The sequence below is a fragment of the Tribolium castaneum genome, chromosome 3 (genome assembly GCF_031307605.1).
Source record: "Tribolium castaneum strain GA2 chromosome 3, icTriCast1.1, whole genome shotgun sequence".
Taxonomy (NCBI): domain Eukaryota; kingdom Metazoa; phylum Arthropoda; class Insecta; order Coleoptera; family Tenebrionidae; genus Tribolium; species Tribolium castaneum.
In genome coordinates this window covers 10,793,058-10,813,560 of record NC_087396.1, presented here as the reverse complement: position 1 = coordinate 10,813,560, position 20,503 = coordinate 10,793,058, and the positions used below count along the sequence as shown (strand labels likewise).

Below are 20,503 nucleotides of genomic sequence, written 5' to 3'. Positions count from 1 at the left end.
AGAATGGCATGTTTTTTTTTGTTGAAGAAATTGAAGTGTTTTATAAAACATATAGAGACGAAACTATAGTGATTGAAATTTTTATAAAATAAACGTTTTTCAGTCATTACATTACATTAATAAAATTCTTCGGAAACAAAAAGTAAATGAAAAAGTCTCATATCATAAAATGGTAAAGCAGAAGCAATAAAATGTTCACATCTTGTATCTTATTCTTTAATGGAAAGTCATAGAAAAGTTTATTTCTTACTTCCAGGACCCTAATCTTCTTAACAGCTAGGCGAAACTGCCGAACTTCAAGAAAATGTTAAGAAAATGCAATTGGTTGGGCCTTAATTTTTGCAACAATTTTTAATAGTAAAGCCTATTACTTTGTAACATGTAATTTAATATTTAAGCCGAATAAAAACTAAATTTGAAGTTGTCAGATTGTTGTTAAAGAAGTCAATGACAATTTTTATTGGTGACTCAAAATTATAAACCAGCAGGTGTGTACAATGTGAACTTGTGTCATGATAAAAATTTCCAGTTGATTCAATTTGTAGTTAATCACTTGGTTATGAACTATTACAAGATAAAATGTCTGGAAGCATGTTTTTGCAAGAATTAGCAATTCAAATTGGGTGAATTAGCATTCGCTTTTGAGTGTGACTTACCGAAAGCTGGAGCATGGATGGATGACCCAGTGTCCGGCGGCCTTCTGCCGTATCCGCTCCTTCATGAGTGCCTTCTTGGATCCGAAGAGTTTCATGGCGAGTTTGTTGTCAGTGGGCTGAAAGAGGGCCTGCAGTTGGTTCTTGATGAAGCTCTGTTTCCCGGCTTCGGCGGAGCCGAGGGGAGTGGGCCCCGGTTCCTCCTTGGGGGTGCCGTAGAGCGAGACATCGTCCACGCCGAAGTGGACCTTGCCGCTGCCCTTGTAGTTCATGTCGTTGGAGAGGTAGTCCGCGATGAGCAGCGTCTCGTCATCGAGTGCGGTCACCAGGGAGTCGGTGCACGTGTTGGTGTTCTCGATGCTGATCTTGATGGAGTCATCCTTGGCCAAGCGGCGCGGCGGCGGCGAACGGATCTCTTCTTCGGACTGAGCCGCGGCCACCCGTCCGTTCGCTAGCCGGAGACTGGGCACGCGCCGAGCTCCACCGCGTCTTTCTCCACCGTCCCCGCCACCGTCCCTGCAACATCCAACACGACAACATCACCACGTGCTCGCTCCACGGCGACGGCTTCCACGCCGGCTGATCGCTGCCGGAAAATCCGCCGGAAACACGCTCGGAATAACACAGTTTAAGCGCGTTTTAAGTCTAGTCCGGGGAGGGTATTAGGACTAAGAAAAAAGGATAATCAAAAAAAGTACGAGCACAATCATTTTTTTAAAGGACAGAAATTATTCGTGCGCTAAACAGCAAATATAAATTTTTTACTTTACGCACTCTACTGGAAACAGCGAAGAATTTATTAGAATTTACAGTGGGCCGAACTACTTCCTACATAACATCAATCAACAAACAAAATTTTTGTGAAAATTTCCTGTTCGTGGGCGACACTAGAAATTCGTCCCAAATTCATCGGTAGCTACACAACACATAATCCGTTCTGTCAAAATTCTAGTGAGAGTAAAGGGTTTACAATATTATTCAATCAAACAACGACAGATAAAACAACGACAGAACTTTTTTAAAGTGGCACAAATTGAGAGGGAATATGTGGTAGTTATGGACAGAGTCCCTCCACCAAATGTGTACTTTTTGACTTTTTGATCTTTTTTATTGCTATTTGAATAAAAAATGCTTGATTTTATTAATCTCTTTTAATAATAAAGTTTGGAAGGTATTATACAGGATGGCCCACGGAAGACAAGCCACCCGAGTTTTGAGCCAATTTACTCAAAAGAGCTCACACAAGTCGATTTTTTTATTTATTTTTAATTTTTTTATATTCTTCATTTAATAAAGACTCTTAAATGTATACTTTACTGGGCCAGCTTGTATGTACTTTCGTATACTCTACACTTTTTGTTCTTTTACCTTCAAATCTGGACTTTAGTCTTGTCATAACTTTTTGGTTAATAAAACAGAATTATTATTAAGTATTATTAAAAATCACAATTTTGTTAAATACTAGAGTCAGAAGGGCTTAGAAGTAATATCTTCTTAAATTACTGAGCAAAGATTACAAATTATGAGCAACTTCATCTTTATTTTTATATTTTTAAGTCAGACTAAAAAAATTTTGCCCATCTTATGAATCAATTTTTCATTCTTAATTTTATGCACGAACAGTTATTTTTCCAATAATGCACATAAGGGCTCATAGGCCCCTAGAGAATACCAAGTGTTTGCGATGAGTCCCACCCATTTTACGGGGACTTGACTTTTCCAGGGGAAATGTCGAAGAGGAAGAGATTAGAGAACGCGTGCTGTGTTACGATGGCCATTATGCTCTCCCTTTACACCGACATTCGTTAATCCAAAAGGCGAATTAAATTTTACCTCTAATTTTAGCAGGAAAATCGTTTATATTCTTTGAAAATATATTCCGGATTTCAATTTTACGCATTATGCAAATTATTCTCATTTAAATAAACAATTAGCAATCCGTGCATGAAAATAAATCCTCTTTTCGGTTGTTGGACAAAGATTTCATATTTGTTTCGACAATATCGTTTTTTTTTCCAAAAGGCACATATTTTTTTGTTCAACTTAGCGCAAAAATACAAAAATAAACGAAGACTACACTGCAACACTGTATTTTTTTGCATAAATTCGTCCAAAATATTGAAGCTATTTATCCAAGTACAAAATTATTGTTGTCTTCTTTTGTTTCGTTTAAATATACTTGCTCAACGACAGTGAGTGCAAGTCATAAAACACTCTAGAAGTTTTCTCCTCTTTCAAATTCTTCTCGTATTTCCTCGCCATAATACGTGTCTTAATTAAAAGTCAAGTTTGCTATTTACGAGAAGATATAACAAGCTTCTAACATAATGTCTTGTTTAGAATGAATAGCACATTAACGTAAGCATTTAATTTTTTGTACCACATAAATTCATAAATCTAATATTAAATTGCTTTACCATGTAATTGCACTTGTACAAATTAAAAGCCTATTTTACCAAAACAATTTTAATCCATATTTGTGTGTTTGCAGGATCATTACATTTTTGTGTTACATTCATAATGGCACGTTATCATTTGTGAACGCTTAATAAAGTAGAATTTTATCTAATTGATAATGTCTTATATTCTGAAAATTGTTTACTTAGGAAAAAATTCCGGCGTACTAAGCGAAAGTATGGCACATTTTTGAAAACGTGATCGGTTAAAATAGGTATCTAGGTAACAACGTGTCCAGTACCATTTTAATTAGTACTGTTCCAAGACAATTTTTGATATATTTTTTTATTATACTTGCAAATAAAGCCAAATATCAACCAAATAATTTTCGACTGAACAGTCAAATTACGATTTTTACAATAACCTACGCAACAATAATTATTGTTTAGAAAATCAAACAAAACCAATCAGATTTTCTATTAAATGCTATTTTACTTTGATTTATTGTCTCCATAGACTTGAACATTCGTTAATAAAAAGACGATTATTTATAAAACCGCGTCAAAATTTGTAATTGTGATACCAATAGTTTGATGCGTTAGTAGGTAGATATGTTCATTAAGTGCCAAGATAGGCAAATTAACATAATTATGGCCAGAAAACCGATAAACGGCTAAGGCCTTATTTATTTAAAACAAAAAACAATAATAAAACCCCCAAGTATACTTTTATCAGTAACTAATAGGTACCTACTAACATACCATTTACTGTGATATGTGCTTAAACGATGCAGATAACGTTTATTTAGTTCCTGTTTTGAAAAATGTAGTTACAAATGGGAGTTTAAAATATTGACTTAATTGATTTTGCACTATTTGCAAAAGATGGCTTCAAAAATTCCAATTAAAGTATGTAAATAGGATCGAAGTAAATCGCTGTTTTTGCCTTTTGACTTTACCTTGACCCTGCTAATTTTCCAGAATAAAAAAATCATATTTTATTTGAAATGTAAATATTTCCACTGGTCACGGTAATTTGCAAAAGAATGATTATATAATCCAACAAATGTGGCTCTTAGCAAAGCAGGTTTGGTAATAAAAAATGCGGTTTATAACGATTTGAATAACAACAATTTATTTTTTAGATATTTATCTCATTGTAAATTGTTCAATAAAATTTTCTTAACTTTTATAAAAATATCGGCTTGAAATTAAGTAACGCAAATCTGTTCAACCAGAATGCCAGAAAGAAACAAATTTACTACGTATTTTAATTAGCTAATTGCCTCTTTTGTTATTTAATTTTTAATTAACATCATTATGCCTTAAACTAACGACAAGTAATTAAGTCTAAAGCAGACAATTTATCTTCATTTTTTAAATTCATGTTTTTACACATGAACACATGGTTTGGGAAAAATGGTAATTTTCGTGTATTCTTGGAATACAGAAATAGTACAAAACTAAGTGATTCAGCTGTTGTGTTTAAGCATCTGAAAAAAAAATTAAACTATAATATACTTACGTAGATTTTATTTATTATCTTGATTTGAAATGAATCTAATTTCCAATCAATTTCCTATCATGGCAAAAAAATAAATGATTTGATCTCCGTTTTGCATAACAAATTGAAATGTAATTAACTGGCATTTATTTACAGCAAAGCATCAGCAAATAATAATAAAAATTTGTAAGAGCTGATCGTAATATTCTAGATTTTGACACTAAATTCGAAAAAGTAAGTTTACAATCGGTGGCAAAAAATCAAATATCCTTGTGATCGTAAAAGTCGAACCGTTTATTTTTCCACATGCCCTGTGTATTTTAGCATACCTAGTTGGAGGCCACATAAGCTCGCTATAAATAATATTTCTAAAATCAATTTTTTAACATGACTGAAAGCTATGCGTACAAGTAGGTCGACTTGTGTGAAAAAGATATAAATTAATGGTAGTATTTTGGGTTATTATAACTTGTTGGGTCAAGTTCAATTGTACTCGCAGCTGTCTTTTGCTAAAAAGTAGTGCACGCAATCTATTTAGCAATCACAGACTCTATGACTTGCATTAAACTACTTTTTACGAAAATTCTGCTTTACCATGACCAAATAAATGTGAAATGAAAAAAATCGCTTCAATGACGGCGCATCCCAGTAATTAAAATTCGAAAGGTCAGAGCGATTATTTTATTGCTGGTCCACAAAGTGCAAAAAAGCCAAATTAAATCATCATTTATTGTTGGTACCTGTGCTCGGGACGTCTATGACGCGGGTCGGATATGCTGGACCGGAAGAAATCCAAGTTGTAACAATGTCAGTACATTTCAAACAATTTAACAAAAATTCCAACTATTAAGATAATTAAGTCACATGAGCGTATGGTGATCACATTGAACTTAAAATTAACTTGATTCATTACTGCCGAGCTGGATACAAAGAGTAGATTTGGCCACTAGTGGAAATCGAACTGTAGTAAATCTCCGCAGTCAACAATAACAACAACAATACAATTAAATCGGTTATTTTGTCAAGCAATAACTAGAATCTAATTGTGGAGCTATAAAAAGACCAATCGTAAAACAATCCGTTCGTCAAACCAGAGAAACATTCTTTAATTCGGCAAAGTGCAGGTGACTTTACTCACGCTCTGGTATTGTTGAATGAATAATCCTTTTTCTTTGGATGCAACAGTGTAACTTCTGGAAATTTACCGCCGGCAGCGACTGTAAAATGTCTCACTAAACCAAACAGTAAACACTAGTTAAAGCGCGAATGGAGACCAAGCACGACTCTTTATTACATGTAAAGATTCGACTCAATAAACTACATGATCTAAAAATTTGTCACACTGTCAAACATGTTAATTTCGACCTTAACTCTTGGTCAGTGGTGAACCTCAAAACTCCGTGAGGTCCCATTAACTCGCTTTCTAATGAGGTGCTGCTAGAAGACTATCTTTAATTGCTTTTTGCCCGAGTGACTGTTTTTCCTACCATCGAAGAAGTAGCATTCCGGGTTTATCAACTGTAACATATGCTACTTCAAAGAGTATTGTTCCATGTTTTAACTTATCAGTATGTATATGTACACTTGAATTACCGCTCACATTAATTAAGTAAATAGCGACTCCTTTTATTACTTCATTATCTCGTCGTATTGATTTCTAGCATTCAGTGCAGCCATTTGTCTTCATTTAATCGTTGTCTCATTTCTCCGCGTATGTTTGATTCAATTGCACGCAAAACAACAAAATTAATGGGCAATTGTAAAAACAAGTCAGCGCGGAAAAAATTAATTTATTGCATTGATTTCCTATTTTTATGCATGAAACATCATAGAGGACGAGGTATTTTCGGTTCTTTTTGTGGCTCGAAGGAAATGTCTATTCGGAAGTAGGTAACGGTTTAATACCAAGAGGAAGACGTGCGTAAAATTTATTAACCCCAACCTTGCGAACGGCTTGAATTACACAAGCAAAGTTTCGTCTTTGCACGGGTCAAATTATTCAACCGCCTTTTTTTATTTACTAGACGAACCAAAATTTGTGTTCGTTTGGTATTCAGTGATCGATGAATTTCTAATTTGGGTCGAAACGCGCTCACAAAATCGCCTGAAAAAGGCTTGCGTGAGCAGTCGTGGCCGAGCGGTTAAGGCGTCTGACTAGAAATCAGATTCCCTCTGGGAGCGTAGGTTCGAATCCTACCGACTGCGTACAGTTTTTTTAATTACTTGGTATTTTAAAAAATGGGATTGGTTCACCAATAACCTTTCACTTGAGGAGTCAAGTTGCGATTCGATTGATCCAATTTTGCTGTGACGTCAGGGGCGCTTTCTGAATGATGGATGTCCCCACCTGTGCGCTCCGGCTCGCATAACGATACCGCCCGGATTAAATTGTGTTTGCAGAATGTGTGAACTAATGGCCGGTTTGTAAATCATCCTGCAGGTCAAGTTCCTCGAATGCGAGCCAATTTTTTCCGGCAAGAAAATTGGTGCGGCTTCGTGGTAGGTTAGTCCCGATTTGCGAGGCGACCTTTCCCGGAAATATCGCTCGCTGCAATTTTAAAGCGCAACGAAACAATTTCGCATTGAGTCGCGAACTTTTCTCGGACTTAATAATTCACTCCAAGTCTGGAGTCGAAAAAATCAAAAAGGTCGCTGTAAACTTTTCATTTGCCGAACCTTGGACCGGTTAAAAATTGATGTCGTTGAAGAGGTTGAGGTAGGCGCCGTACTTTTCAACAAAAAGCTAATCAATAAGGCCCAGCCGTTACGAATCCTCGGGGGACGGCCGTCCATGGCCCCGCCAATTGATTCCCACCTTCGTTTCCAAGTTTGCAAAAACTAGTGCAATTCAAAAGATGCTCCGCGATTTATTTCCCCTGTGGTTCTGCGAGGGGATGAGCATGAATATTAATTGATTTAAATTATTCAAAGACCGGCTGGTCGGTGTCAAGGAAGCTGAGATGAGGAAGACGTGGTTCAGTTCGGCCGATTCCCATGTAACCGTGACCGAGATTCGATGCAAATCATGATCTTGTTCTGTATAATCAACGGCCTTGCCATGTACCACAGAGAAATGGCCTCAACTTCACCGTATTTCACGTTCTTCTCTTTTTATGATTCAACGTGCTATAATTGCCTGCCATTGGCAATGAAATTGTTTCCGCTCTAGGCACTGTTAAAGCGATATCATTTATCTTCGTCAGCATTGATCGCAAAATATAAATTATAATTTTGATTTATTCACCGCAAGATAACAACACCACCCAACCAAAATATCTTCGCCTTCCTTCGGGAAATTACCCAAAATGTTTCTTTAAACCCAATCTCCAAGAAGCACGATGAGCATAATTATGCCAATTTTTTAGCACTTTTCCAAGCTTCCACGTTATTCCCCCACTCAACCAGAGCTTCCAGATCATCAGTTCTAATACAAAATTATGACCAAGCACGAGCGCATTTTAGCAAGATTTACTAACAGTGGAATATGTAACATAATTTTTTGAAAATAAAAACCAAATTTTTGAAAAAATTTTTCTTTACACAACATTTTTTCCGCCCAAAGCTTCCATATTTTTTAATTGCAGTAATTCTTACAATACGTGCAAGTCATATTCTGAGCTTGCAGAGTGCGATTCAAATTTCATTAAACCTAAATGAATGGGTTTTGTGATGCGGAGTAATAAAGCTGAGAAAAGCTCCTTAGACACTTAGTAACTTAACAAGATAATATCTGCTGCCGAAGAGCACGTCCCCCACATGGGAATTTGAGGCAGAATCGAATCATAAACGATTTGAAGAGCAAAAACTACGAACGGATCAAATAAAGCGAATTATTGATTCGGTCTCCAATTTTATTGCAGTTACATTTTTCAATAATGTTCCGAGTGTATCTGCAATGATATCTCCACCAACGCGACACTTAAAATTAATTCCACTGCTTGTTCTTTTCAATGTAATTTCTCTTAACTGCTGTCGTAGCTAATCAAGATTGGCAAAGGGAGAACGGGAGCATTAAAACGCGTCTCGAGCATGCCTCGAGCATGTTTTATTGAATTTGGATCAGCCTTTCTCATGGGTCTCACAATTCCGATGAATTCAAACTTCGTTAAAGTACGAGTGTACTGCTAGATAATATCTGAAAGCTCCGAGATTTCGCATTATCATACATAAACATGGGATTCTTTGTAAGGGAGATTTTGTGTCTGAACAGGCGATTAGATAACTCGAGAGACTTTCCTACTGTAAAAAATCCATCTTTATTTGCAACAAGCGGTGTATATTTAGCGGCAAAGGCAACAGTGTAACATTGTTGAATGGCAGCTATCAAATCTCTGAGTGATGAGGCTGTAGCTGAAACATTTACTTGCCATCGTAAGGCAAAGATTTATTACAATTGGGATCTGGATTTGGGAGAATCCACCCTCCAACATTATTTCGCCAAATAAGAGGCCACAAAATTGATGGGCTTAATAAAATATAACATTTTGTTAAACTTCCAATGTAAAATAAAATTTAACTAACTGAATATAATTGGTATAAGTCAAGAAAATCATTTTCGTGAGCTTCAAAGAACAAACCGCTGCTTTTTATAAGCTCTTTAGATACGAAAAGACGCAACAGCAAAATTAGAAAAATAAACTCCAAAGTCAGAATTTCTGTTATTTTCTTGTTGCTGCCGCTTCAGGATGATAAAGTGTTCAATTTAAGCAATCCGATTTAATTTCTTTAAATCTGTAATGAATCTTCTATAAAGAATTAGCCTTGTCTGTAATAGATGTACGTAATTCTTTACCAGAAAAGGAACAACAATTAAAATGGAATGGCTTTATCGGAAGCAATTTATTTGAAAGAGTTGACACTTTTCTTGAGCTTCCTAAAAGCATTAAAAAATTTACAATTACAGAACAAGCCCTATTTTCTCTATTTTCCTTTTTAATGCATTATTGTTGAATGGGAGAATCTGGTGTTAGCAAGCAGAAACTGGGCGAGCTTTTACAGAGAATGTGTAGAAAGTGCATGGTGCAAATTCCAGATGGAGCCATGGTGTACTTTGTAATCAATAATTGTTACCTCAGCGCTCACCGGCCATCAGATCGCGCTACAAGCCGCTTTCAGAGACAACAAATTTACCATGCGTGTGTTTTTTTCAAAAATATTTACGAATATTTGGTTAAATAAATCAACTAAAAGGATAAGACAAAAGATACACGTGTTCCAGATTTTTTAAATGGTACATATTCGTACTAAGAATAATTTTGCAAACATTTTATTATTTAAAAAAATAAAATATCTAAAAAATATTAAGGACAGTAAAATAGTAACATATATATAGTTTCTCTACAAAGTGTAAAATTTTCTACATTTCATTGCTTTGAAATTTACATTTCCATCGCAATCGCACACGAAAATAGAACCGCATATTCAATAATAGTACAATGTTTTCATTGTGCCCCCAACATTTCCCCTGACCTTTAGCGTTTTTGTTTCTCTTGACGTAAAAACCAATATAAAGTTTTCAGTAGTAATATAATTTGTGGTGGCAAAATTCGAATAAATAATTTGGAGCCACGCAATCTACATTAAATAATTGTTCCGTCGCATTGCGTACACTTTAGTTTTATTATATTACGGCAAGCAGTTTTAATTTGAATTAATCACGTTTGGGATCTGCTCATCTAAACTAATCTGCATCGTAAAAATGTGCGAGATGGCAGTTTCAAAATTTAAACAGTGCTCCAAATTTAGTTAGTTAACTTCCACCCAATAAAAATACTTTAGGAATACACTGACATGGCCAAGGAGAAGAATAAAACCCGCTTTATTTTTGGGGAACGATATCATATAAACCAATTTTGGGGATTACCAGAGGGAATATTAAAAAGTACAAAGTCTGCATTAAAAATTAGAAAGGTGGGCAATTTACTGCCAACTGCACCGCTTCCACCATTTGCACACAAAATGTTTTACTTGAACTGAATAAAAGAAGCGAATAAATTAAATATTTTCAAAAGTAGGACTTCCTGCTATCGACCAAAGTTTTAACCAGATTACACACAAAAGGAAGCCGTTTCAATTAAGCGAAGCTATCGATTGTCATAGATTATGCGATAGCCACTAGAAAATAAGCTGATGAAAGCTGTTATTTAGTCCACAGTATCATCGTCTATTAAGCCATATATGGAACTGCTGGTTGCTGGTTGCTTTTACAAATTATGTTAATTAAATGTGGCAACACTTTACCTCGCTTAACCAGCTTAAAATAGATTTATTTAAAGAGCAAATGGTTTGGGTAACAAATATCTGGCTCCGAGTCATAAGTCAGCCCAACTTAACGTCTCCCTTAGAAGTTAATAGCTTATTAAACTTATACCTGCACTCGTGAAGTTTATAAGATACGGCGCTGTCTAAAAATAATTTCGCTAGATTGTAAATTTGTTGGCTTATATTTAGACAAAGAAAATCAATATTTCTCGTCATTAACTACAAATGAAAATTCCTCAACACAAAAGTGACAATGCGAAGGCATACTTTGGGAGTTGAAAGTCTTCTTGTATCTGTACGAGTATACTCCTAAATTTTCTATTCTTTTGATTTTTGGGTGATCAAAGTATCTCTATTATAACAGACAGTGTTTTACTGAATTAACTGGCCTGTCTTTATTTTTTGAGAACATTGTCATGTAAAAATAGTTGCGTTATCTGGTAATCGATTCATTCAAATAACTGAGGTTGTAAAAATAAAACTCGTCAACTGTACGATAAGGAATGTTATTAAAACTTCATAATCTGGTGTACAAACGCGAAAAAAACTCATTTTGCCAATCGAGTAATTGCAAAAGATCTTTGCGAACTCTTCTATTCATGCAAGTTTTAGAGTCTTTCTCAATCTGCTCCCCCAGAGAATCTTCTGCTATATTGAATGTTATGTATCCTCCAATATTGATAAACTGACGGATCGTTTTGTGCTGCTGGAGCCTTTGTAAACTAATAAATCAAGCCGGGGTGTTCATGGTGACACCTCCAAATGCCAGTGCCTAAATCGTATGCACTGTGCATGACAATCTAAATAACAATCAGAAAGTGAAGACGCAAACATCTCGTACCAGCAGTGTCGTTGGCGGCACCGTGGCGGTGTATTTATCGATCCCAAAGAGGTCACCTTACCTACGTCACTCCATTCACTACTCACCTGGCAGATAGACGTCAGTACCCGGCCACTAAGGGCTCCATTTCCAAATTTATTCGTTACTTGCTTGTCAACATTTCTGGGATTTAAATGCCGCTTTTCAAGTATATCTCATTTCCGTTTTCATCCTTCCGGTGTTTGTTTTATGGCGTCCGCGAATTTATCGCGAGCAATCATAATTTATCACGGGGTGAATTATTTTGTTTACTCGGTTAGTAAAGGCTGTCAATTGAACCGGCGATTCTCAATGGGGTTATTGCGATGTTTGTTCATCATTTTCAGCCAACTCTCGAGAGGTCCAAAGCTTAAACTAGGCCTAAGGGAGCTTATAAACTAGACTCAGGTCTCCAGTTGACACGATCCCAATACGATTGAAAGCTTTGTCCGTGTGTGTTTGTTTACTGAATAAAACAACAATGGAAATGCACCATTCACAGCGGTAAATATGCGGCTTGAAACAAAGTTACTTTCGTTCAAATAGTAACAAAAAATACTCATTTATTTTTCATCACAGTTTGTGTTATTCCGGGCAACATTACGTCACGTTTTAATTCATATTTTCACCATCGAACAATCACGAAAATTTTACAATTGCAATGTGAAAATAAAATGTTGGAAAATTACAAATCAAGCAAAGAATATTTTAAAATTTCATGATTGTAGGTAGAGCTTTGCTCTACAAATGTAAAGGTAAATGACATATCGATTCCGAATTATTAATTAGTACAGCGAGACGCTCGGGGAGACTACTTTTGAAATTTTCAATGAATGCACAAGCAACGAACTCAGTTACTCACTTAAACAATCTCAGGGTATTCTGTGATGGTCTCACTTGTAGGGCTTCAGTGCATGAGTATAAAACTACAAGAATTAATGATGTCTTCTTTTTAAGCTCATTTTCATATTTTTAGGCAAAATTTGAGATAGCTGTTGTAGGTATACTGCCCCAAAGACTGGACTTCCATTTATTAAATCAAATTTCTTTGACAATTTTACAATCAATAAAAATATATAGTGGACAGTATGAGCAATAATAGTCCTTCATGTCCACTTGCGGCGTGTAATAATGATTCAAAATCAATACATACATGTGCTCTTGTAATTTAGAAATCGATTCGTCTTTTGCGTATTGGTCTGAACTTCGAAATATCGGAATAAATGGGTCAGGGCCTACAAGGTTGGTACAACATTGGCAAATAGCTTTAACGATTGCATGTTGTAACGTGTTATTACTCGAGATAAAAGCTCGGCTTTTCCAATAATGAACTGAGCTTGCGTTAACATGGCACATTTTCGAATTGCGATTGATTCCGGAAGGATTTCGACTCGTGTTTTGAATAAGCGGCTTCCATTGACGTGATTTTTACGCCCCCGACATCAGCTGCTGCCTCCAAAATGCAACGTCATCTCTTCATATTGATTTTGCAGGCCGTGTTTTAAGCACCTGTATCTAGCTGCAAATTTAATTAGGGCGAGACGTGAGGTCCTGCTGGAAACTCGCCTTAAAAAAACATCGCACAAGCGGCCCAAAGATATAAATCGTAATAGTTAATAAGATTAGTAATCTCAGTTGACTCGTTTCGGAGATGGGATCTAGCGGAATTCTCACATTCGGGTGAGAGTAAATGCAAGTGGTGGCTTTTTTGGAACGTTTTCAAGTTGGTTTTTGTCTGAGTACACCTACGTTCGGGGTTATCGTTAATAATGAAACAGAGCCAGCGTTTTCCTTCGTTACGAGCCCCATTCAAATTTGTAATTAGTTTGCTTCGCAAAAACGGCTTTGACACTTAAAAGTATCGCGCACGAGCATCTCTCCTTTTATTTAGTGAAGTGTCATCTGAATGAAGTGTGGACTTTTTTATTTTCACAACACCTTTTCATTCCCACACAAAAGTCGTGATAATTTAATTGCCGACGTTCAAGTGACGACAGAAATTATTAATTCATAGCCATTCACAAACACTCAGGATAGCAAATTTGTTTTTCCCCATGTAGCAGCTTATCCACCTTTGTTAGGCAAGCCCATTACCTTATTAAATCATTCCCAAATGGACCAGGCTCAAATTAACTTGATCTCGGTTCAAGCCAAATCTTGAAAATTAGATAAACCAGTTATTAATACGAGATATTACACTGCGCAGTATGTGATATTATATTTCGTCGTGACGCGGCTTGATTTGGGTTTTCCAAATTTAGAAAAACTTTTAGCAAGACACGCAAAACCCTCATATTCGCTTTATTTCCCGTTTATTCGTAACAGCTACTTTTACACTAAATAAAACAAATATTTCTAATACGCTTCTAATGGAAGAATAAAAACGTAAACCTTACCAAACTGGAGCCACTAAACTATTAGTCCGTGTGCTGGGTTCACACAAAACAAACATAATTTTCCTTTTAGTTGGATTATCATTCAATTACGACTATTGCACGTTAAGTTTTAAGGACAGCTGGCATCTTGTTAAAAGTTTTAATGATTTAAACCTTTCAGGACGATAAAAATTCAGATTTCCTAGGTTTAAGTCTAAATCTTTCCAGACTAGTAATTTTATAAGTGGGAACGGGTCTTCTAAGTAATTGAACTGTATAAGACTCATCTGGGAGTAGGAAGTTTCTGAAACAACCTCACGAGGAAACCAAGCCGCCAACCACTTATTCATTGAAATCTAGCTGCCATCTTGGCAATACTGTAATTGCGCCTCGACATATTTTGATTGCAATTCAGATTCTTGTTATGGTAATAACATGCAGCCAATTACACTAAATATTAACATGCATGTAAATGTGTCTGATGCAATAGGATAATTAATTCTGCAATTGAAATTTTGATGAGAATTGACTGGGATCAGCGAGGACTATCAATAATTAATTATCGGGACAAGTCAATTGCCGAGCTTTTCTGAACAAATTAAACATTGCGGCACCACAGCTAGCATTTTACTTTCTTTGTTTTATTTGGTAATGTAGCGTGCATAAAGATAAGATTATCTCCTAAATCGGGCATTTTTGTTCCTAATGGTTGCATTAAATGAAACGAAACCGCTGAGCTTTTGTTTTGTTGTTTTCACATTTTTAAGTAGCCATAACCGAATTGGGGAATTATTTTTGTGCATAAATCATAATTTCATAAAAAGCGGTATCGACGCCTCAACCTTGATCTAATTTTTACAGTGAGGTATTAAATAACTAACCAGCTTTAAATCAATTGTCGGATCTCATTCTTCGTATTACAGGTTGGGATAGACACGGTGAATTATTGATTTATTGAAATATTATACCAATGGCATATCTGATCATTCATACGACGTAAATCAAACATTAACAGGGTGCATTCATTATAGAGTGGAATGAAGGGTTCTCATTCATTTTTATTTACTTTGATCTTTGTGATTAATTGTATGGATTTTTGCAAATAATTAAAAGCAAATTGGCCATAAATTTGCAATAGATGAACTTTAGCGAGTTTAATATTTGACAAATTCAATAAATTCAACCGACACATTTTGAAAGTCCAGTTTGTGTTGCGTGCTAATTATATTATAAAAAATAAAAAATCTTGTTTCCACATTAAATATTAAGTGTTCGACCTTTTTAATCATCCAGCGACTACGACAACACGCATATCCCGATGCGCTAATTAACAAACAATATTAGTAGCTTTAATATGTTTGAATTCGTGTAATATTTGACCACTGCATTTGGAATTCCAAAACGTATTTGTTAATATCGTGACGGTTTCGTTTTGCGCAATAAATATGTAATTTCTTAAACATGTACACATACCGAAAAATATACCTAATCTTAAATCAATAATGTGTGCTTTCACGCGAGTTTTGGAAATACAATACACATACCGCAGTGCAACATATACTTTAAAAAGACATACTCGTATATTTACATGTCCAATCGATAAACTCTTGGAGGAAAGAAGTAGATTTATTTTACACTCTGTGAACAGGTTAATAAATAATAAAAATTCACTAATGTGTACATTGTAGCCAACAAAGTAACAGTGTCTCAAATGTGAACAATGTGTGGCATGTCCACAGTCCACAGAGACATAAATTTTTATTTGGTGTGGTGTTTTGAAATGCCAACACACTTTAAAAATTCATTTGACTTGCCATTTTTTTTAATTTATTTGTGTTCCAGAACTTTTAATTGTTAGTTAATGCAAGTGCACGTAATTGTTTTTATTTATTTTTAATCCGAATTGTAAAAATTTGTGTCACGTTGAAAAAATTCTCTCCCCTGTAAATATTTTCAGCCGCGTTCCTGTCACTGAAATTGATACATTTTCCTCCCATGGTTAACTAATAGCTGTCTATTATTGTAAACACTGGGAATTTAATGCATTTTGCATGTAAAACATTAATTTAAATAAGATAATATGTAAAATATTTTGGTACTGGAAAAAGAACATCCTATTCAATACGAGCACATTTTGAACGCTCCCCTTTTGTTATTTGAAAAGGCAATAAATGAAAAAGTGTCAATTGGAATTAGATTTGAATAAACAAAAATCCAATAAATCATAAAATCATCGCGATCTCTGAATAAATTGCTGCATACGAATTACTTTTCGCACGTTTTTGCGGTAAAATGAGAAGCAATCTGCTCCTAAAATTTAAAATTGTCATCCAAAATTTTCTTTTTATTGTTAATGATTATAGATGTTAAATATAGTTTTAGGAAATTTTCAATAAAAAAAATGAACGCAAGTAACTGTGTTAGAAATATTTTTTTTACTTTGTACACATACAGAAGTTACTCAATTTCTTTGTACATATGACGTGACACATAATATGTATGCATGTGAGTACACGGACATGAACAAAAGAAAGAAAAAATTATACACGTAAAGGCGTTATTACACCTAAAATTTTATTAGACTTGTCTTCTTGTCTATTAATCTTCGTAAACTACACTTATGATATGTTATAAGCGAGGGTTTTCTTGTCTTCTGGGACTGACTTTTATTGAAAAATTTCTCTCAAAAAGAAGGAAATAAAAATCATTAAAATTTAACACAGCATTTCCTGAATTTTTCTATTTCAGCCCTTTTTCTATATAATTTGAGGTGCGAATTTTTATGTATTGATCGAGGAACTAGATTTTTTAGACTTTATAAAACTCAAAAATAGCACATGTCTTTATATTTTTAAGCAATTCTTGCTAATGATATTTTTTTAAGCATGTAGTACCAAGTTAGCTAGGATCGGAATTTACTCTACATTCTGGTGCTGAACCGCAGAGCAGTTAACATCGCTGTGTTAACAAAATTTTATTTGTTTCTATAACTAAGTCTAAGTATCAAGTCAAAGCACATTGTTAAGCTATAAACTTACTTATCTAGCGTAAATTTCCTCAAGCAAACGGAAATATACAAGCCAAAAAATCACAAGTGGAGATAAAAAATAATAATTATTTCGTTAGATTTACAATGCCAAAATATCAGAGAAGTCGAAAACTACGTGATTTCGAGCCAAAAACTCTTATTTGTATTTTATAGATTCACTCTTTAACAACGAAAACTTTTCAATTAAAAATAGACCGAAGCATTACCAAAAAAAAATGTAAAAATTACGTCGGTTATGATGTCCTTCGACCGTTTTAACCCGTTTTTCGACCGAAAATTCACTTATTATTAGACAAAATCTCACAAGAACAGTTCAAAAACTCACATAAAGTTTTAAAGTGTCATTATTTTGATTTTTTCGTTTCACGTATATTTTGTTTTTAACGAAGAAGCTCCTGTTTTGTAAAATTTTGTCAAAAAATGACATAATGAGCGAAAGAGACGTTCTATTGGCTTGTTCAGAGTGACTTAGCTCGCTTTTGGAGCGAGAGACTCACGTTTTCACTTCTTCTCGTTTCTCGTGAAGAAACGCCGGAAATCATCTAATGATTTCGATAATTACGTTATTTTGAGTAAAAAGTTTCCTTATTTTGCAAAGTTTTTCTCAAATAAGCCGGAAATCTTCCAATGACTGTTGAAATTAAGGTTGAAATGGTATTGAAACGGAATTAAAAATAAAGTAGAACGAAGAGAAAATGTTTTTCTTGGCTTAAAATTGAAAATTATATCTGTTTAATGAATTCCTAATGTTAACACAGTTGTTTAGAATCTATTAAGGTAAAGTGCCTCAGAATATCTTTTTTATTTACCAACTGTTTTGTATAAAAAAAATCTTGAGAAAAGGGAAAATCTTAGCATCAGAAGTGATTCCAGGCAAAAGTCAAAAAGAGCAAATAATGTAGAGATTACGTTTCTTGTGAAATTTAAAAAGTTACTCGCGCTATTTTTGCGAAGAGTCAATTTGAATTTCTGGGATAAGCACCTGGAGTTTTGAACCAGCAAGCTGTAGGTCAAGTTGATTTACGTGAAAAAAGGGAAGAGTCCCTAATGAAAGTCATAATAAGGGAGCGTCTTAATCAAGGTGCGTCAAAGTGTCCAACCGGGTGATAAGCAACGCGTGGAGTGCGGGCACGTGTCCCCACGCCACGACCCCAAGCAGAGCCGCAACGGAAAGATTCGAAGAAGAGACTAGAGGAAAGAAGGAGCGATTCCAGACTCATGTGAAGAGTTCCAGCGAAGCATAAGCGTGCATCAGGAGTTGAGTTAGTGGGTACATACGAGTCCGTGTCCGTGGGGTTGTCGCAGGGCTGGGAGCCGGTGCGTCTCAGCCGCCAGAGGGCGTGGCGAGCCGCCACGAGGCGAGCTAGACCGTAGCGCGCCACTGTGATCAGCCGGTTTGTCTTCGCTGCACTAACTCCGGGTGCCGGAACGACGTTCCGGTGACCGGAGCGCGCACGCGCCCGGATCCGTTCTCGTTCCGGGACGGCTCGCTCCCACGACACCGAATGTTTACCTTGAAATTTCACGACATAATTATCGACTAATGTGTCTCGAGACGCGGCTCTAGCATAAAACAAGATTGACAACAACTTAAATTTACACCTGATCGCTTTCATCACCCAAACGCATTAATCACACTCCGGCTCTAACGCACCCACGAAAATTTATTTTCCAAGGCTCATGACAGGCATAATAAAGCCAACATCATTCCTGAAGAGATCACCTTGCAATTGCATTCTGAAAATGAGCTTTCAGCAGCACTAGTAGACATCCAATCTTATTTTATTACGCTATACTTTATGAATTGTTCCTTACTAATGTTAGATTTTCGGCATTTCCGAAACTAAAAGGTTTAGAAATACTCGTAAAGAGTGAAAAATTCGCAGCCTGTTTTTTGGTCTCAACCACATTTCCATATCGACTTTAGTTTTCGATTCATAAACAAAAGTTTGCTTTGACAAATTTATGTCGGATACACACAGAGTTGAGCAAAAGTACCTTACGAAATTTTATAAATGTGAGTATAAGTTAGTCAAAAAAATTAAACATACTGTACAGAATTAGTTGAGTACTGGTTAATTTAATATGACCATTTGATTTTTTTAATTTAGTCGAAATCACATCAAGCAAATTTGTGTTATTTAAACCCCGCATTTCGCTGGAATAATTTTAATCCGTTTTTGGCCGTGATAACTGCAATTTTTAAAGCTTCCGTTTTTCGAGAGTTGAAAGGGGTGTTTTTTAAACTGATTATCCACTTAATCATTTTATTGCGCCCCACACATTAAATAACGATTTTACGAAGCCAACTCTCGAAGCCAAGAACGTGCAGTGCGTAATTATTAAAATTGTTAGTGATTTCGGAGCTTTTCATCGCTGATTGTAGTTAAATAATTAAATTACGCAGGAGCACCTAGACTTCTAACTTTTAATTAATTACACGCGAGTTGATGCTTCCATTGATCATTGTCACAAAAGTTTCAAATTTGCATTGAAATTGTTACGACTAACGAGTGTACACATGACGTGAAACAAACATTAAACTTAATAAATTTTTGTTTGTGTAAGTGCGTGCACAAAACTTACCACACTATCACATGAAATAACATTGGAAATGCAACCCTGGGGATATGAGTAGGTAGCTTGTGCTGAAGGGCAATCACAACAAAATGGCCAACTTATTACTTTTTTATACTCGTGGATATACAGGGTGAATTAATTATGGGCTACATCTGAGTAGATCACAATTGACTCACCCTGAACAAAAATAACTGCTTAAATTTACCTCTACACATCTTAAAATATCAAATAAAAATCAGCCTCTTGAATCTTGCCAACCACCCGTTGTTCATCCATAAAATATGAATTTGTTGTAGAGAAGCGTATTTTTGTTGTCCTTTTTGGTGATGAATGACATCTGTTGAATTTATGAAAATGTAAACATTTTTTTCCAGGCATTGTTTGGAATATTTTTCCAACAAACTCACATGTCCTAATAAATTGCATACGCCAGCCTAATTGATAATAAAATTACGATTCCAAATGTGAATAAGAGTTAGAAGATTTAGTGCTCCCGCTTTTGGACTACATTTTAGCTGTTGGATGTGCATTCATTATTCAAATATGTTATCCATGTCCAATTATGAGATAGTTATTGTAGAGAGATTTGTTTACAGTAATCAAACTTGCAGTATCTGTTGTCATTACAGCATATTGGTTAACGAGTTGGACTTTAGATCATTAGATCGAAATTCCTAAAATTTATTACACCCTTTTTACCTAATCTCAAGCAGTTTTCCGCGTTTATAAAATTTTAAGTAAAATTATTATTTTACAATTTACGGTGCACTTACTTCCCCTACACTTACTCTCTAGATGGTCTGATAAAAAATTAAAATGAACTTAA

General features: G+C 35.3%; 1 protein-coding gene and 1 non-coding gene across 21 annotated transcripts in view; one reads left to right on the top strand and one right to left on the bottom strand.

The window, feature by feature from the left end:
• Ih (I[[h]] channel) overlaps positions 1-20,503 on the bottom strand; it is a 68,898-nt gene that overhangs the window by 27,480 nt on the left and 20,915 nt on the right. For 18 of the 20 annotated variants that reach the window (XM_015982048.2, XM_064355703.1, XM_064355702.1 and 15 more), the window contains one exon: positions 657-1,169. In XM_015982048.2, coding sequence (XP_015837534.1) covers positions 657-1,169 — 513 coding nt within the window. Of the gene's footprint in view, positions 1-656; positions 1,170-5,691; positions 5,937-18,375; positions 18,510-20,503 lie in introns of those variants that run through there. The other 2 variants (XM_064355713.1, XM_064355712.1) reach the window with 2 other exon arrangements.
• TRNAS-AGA (transfer RNA serine (anticodon AGA)) lies at positions 6,677-6,758 on the top strand. The gene has a single exon. It is a non-coding gene; the product is annotated as a tRNA-Ser (tRNA).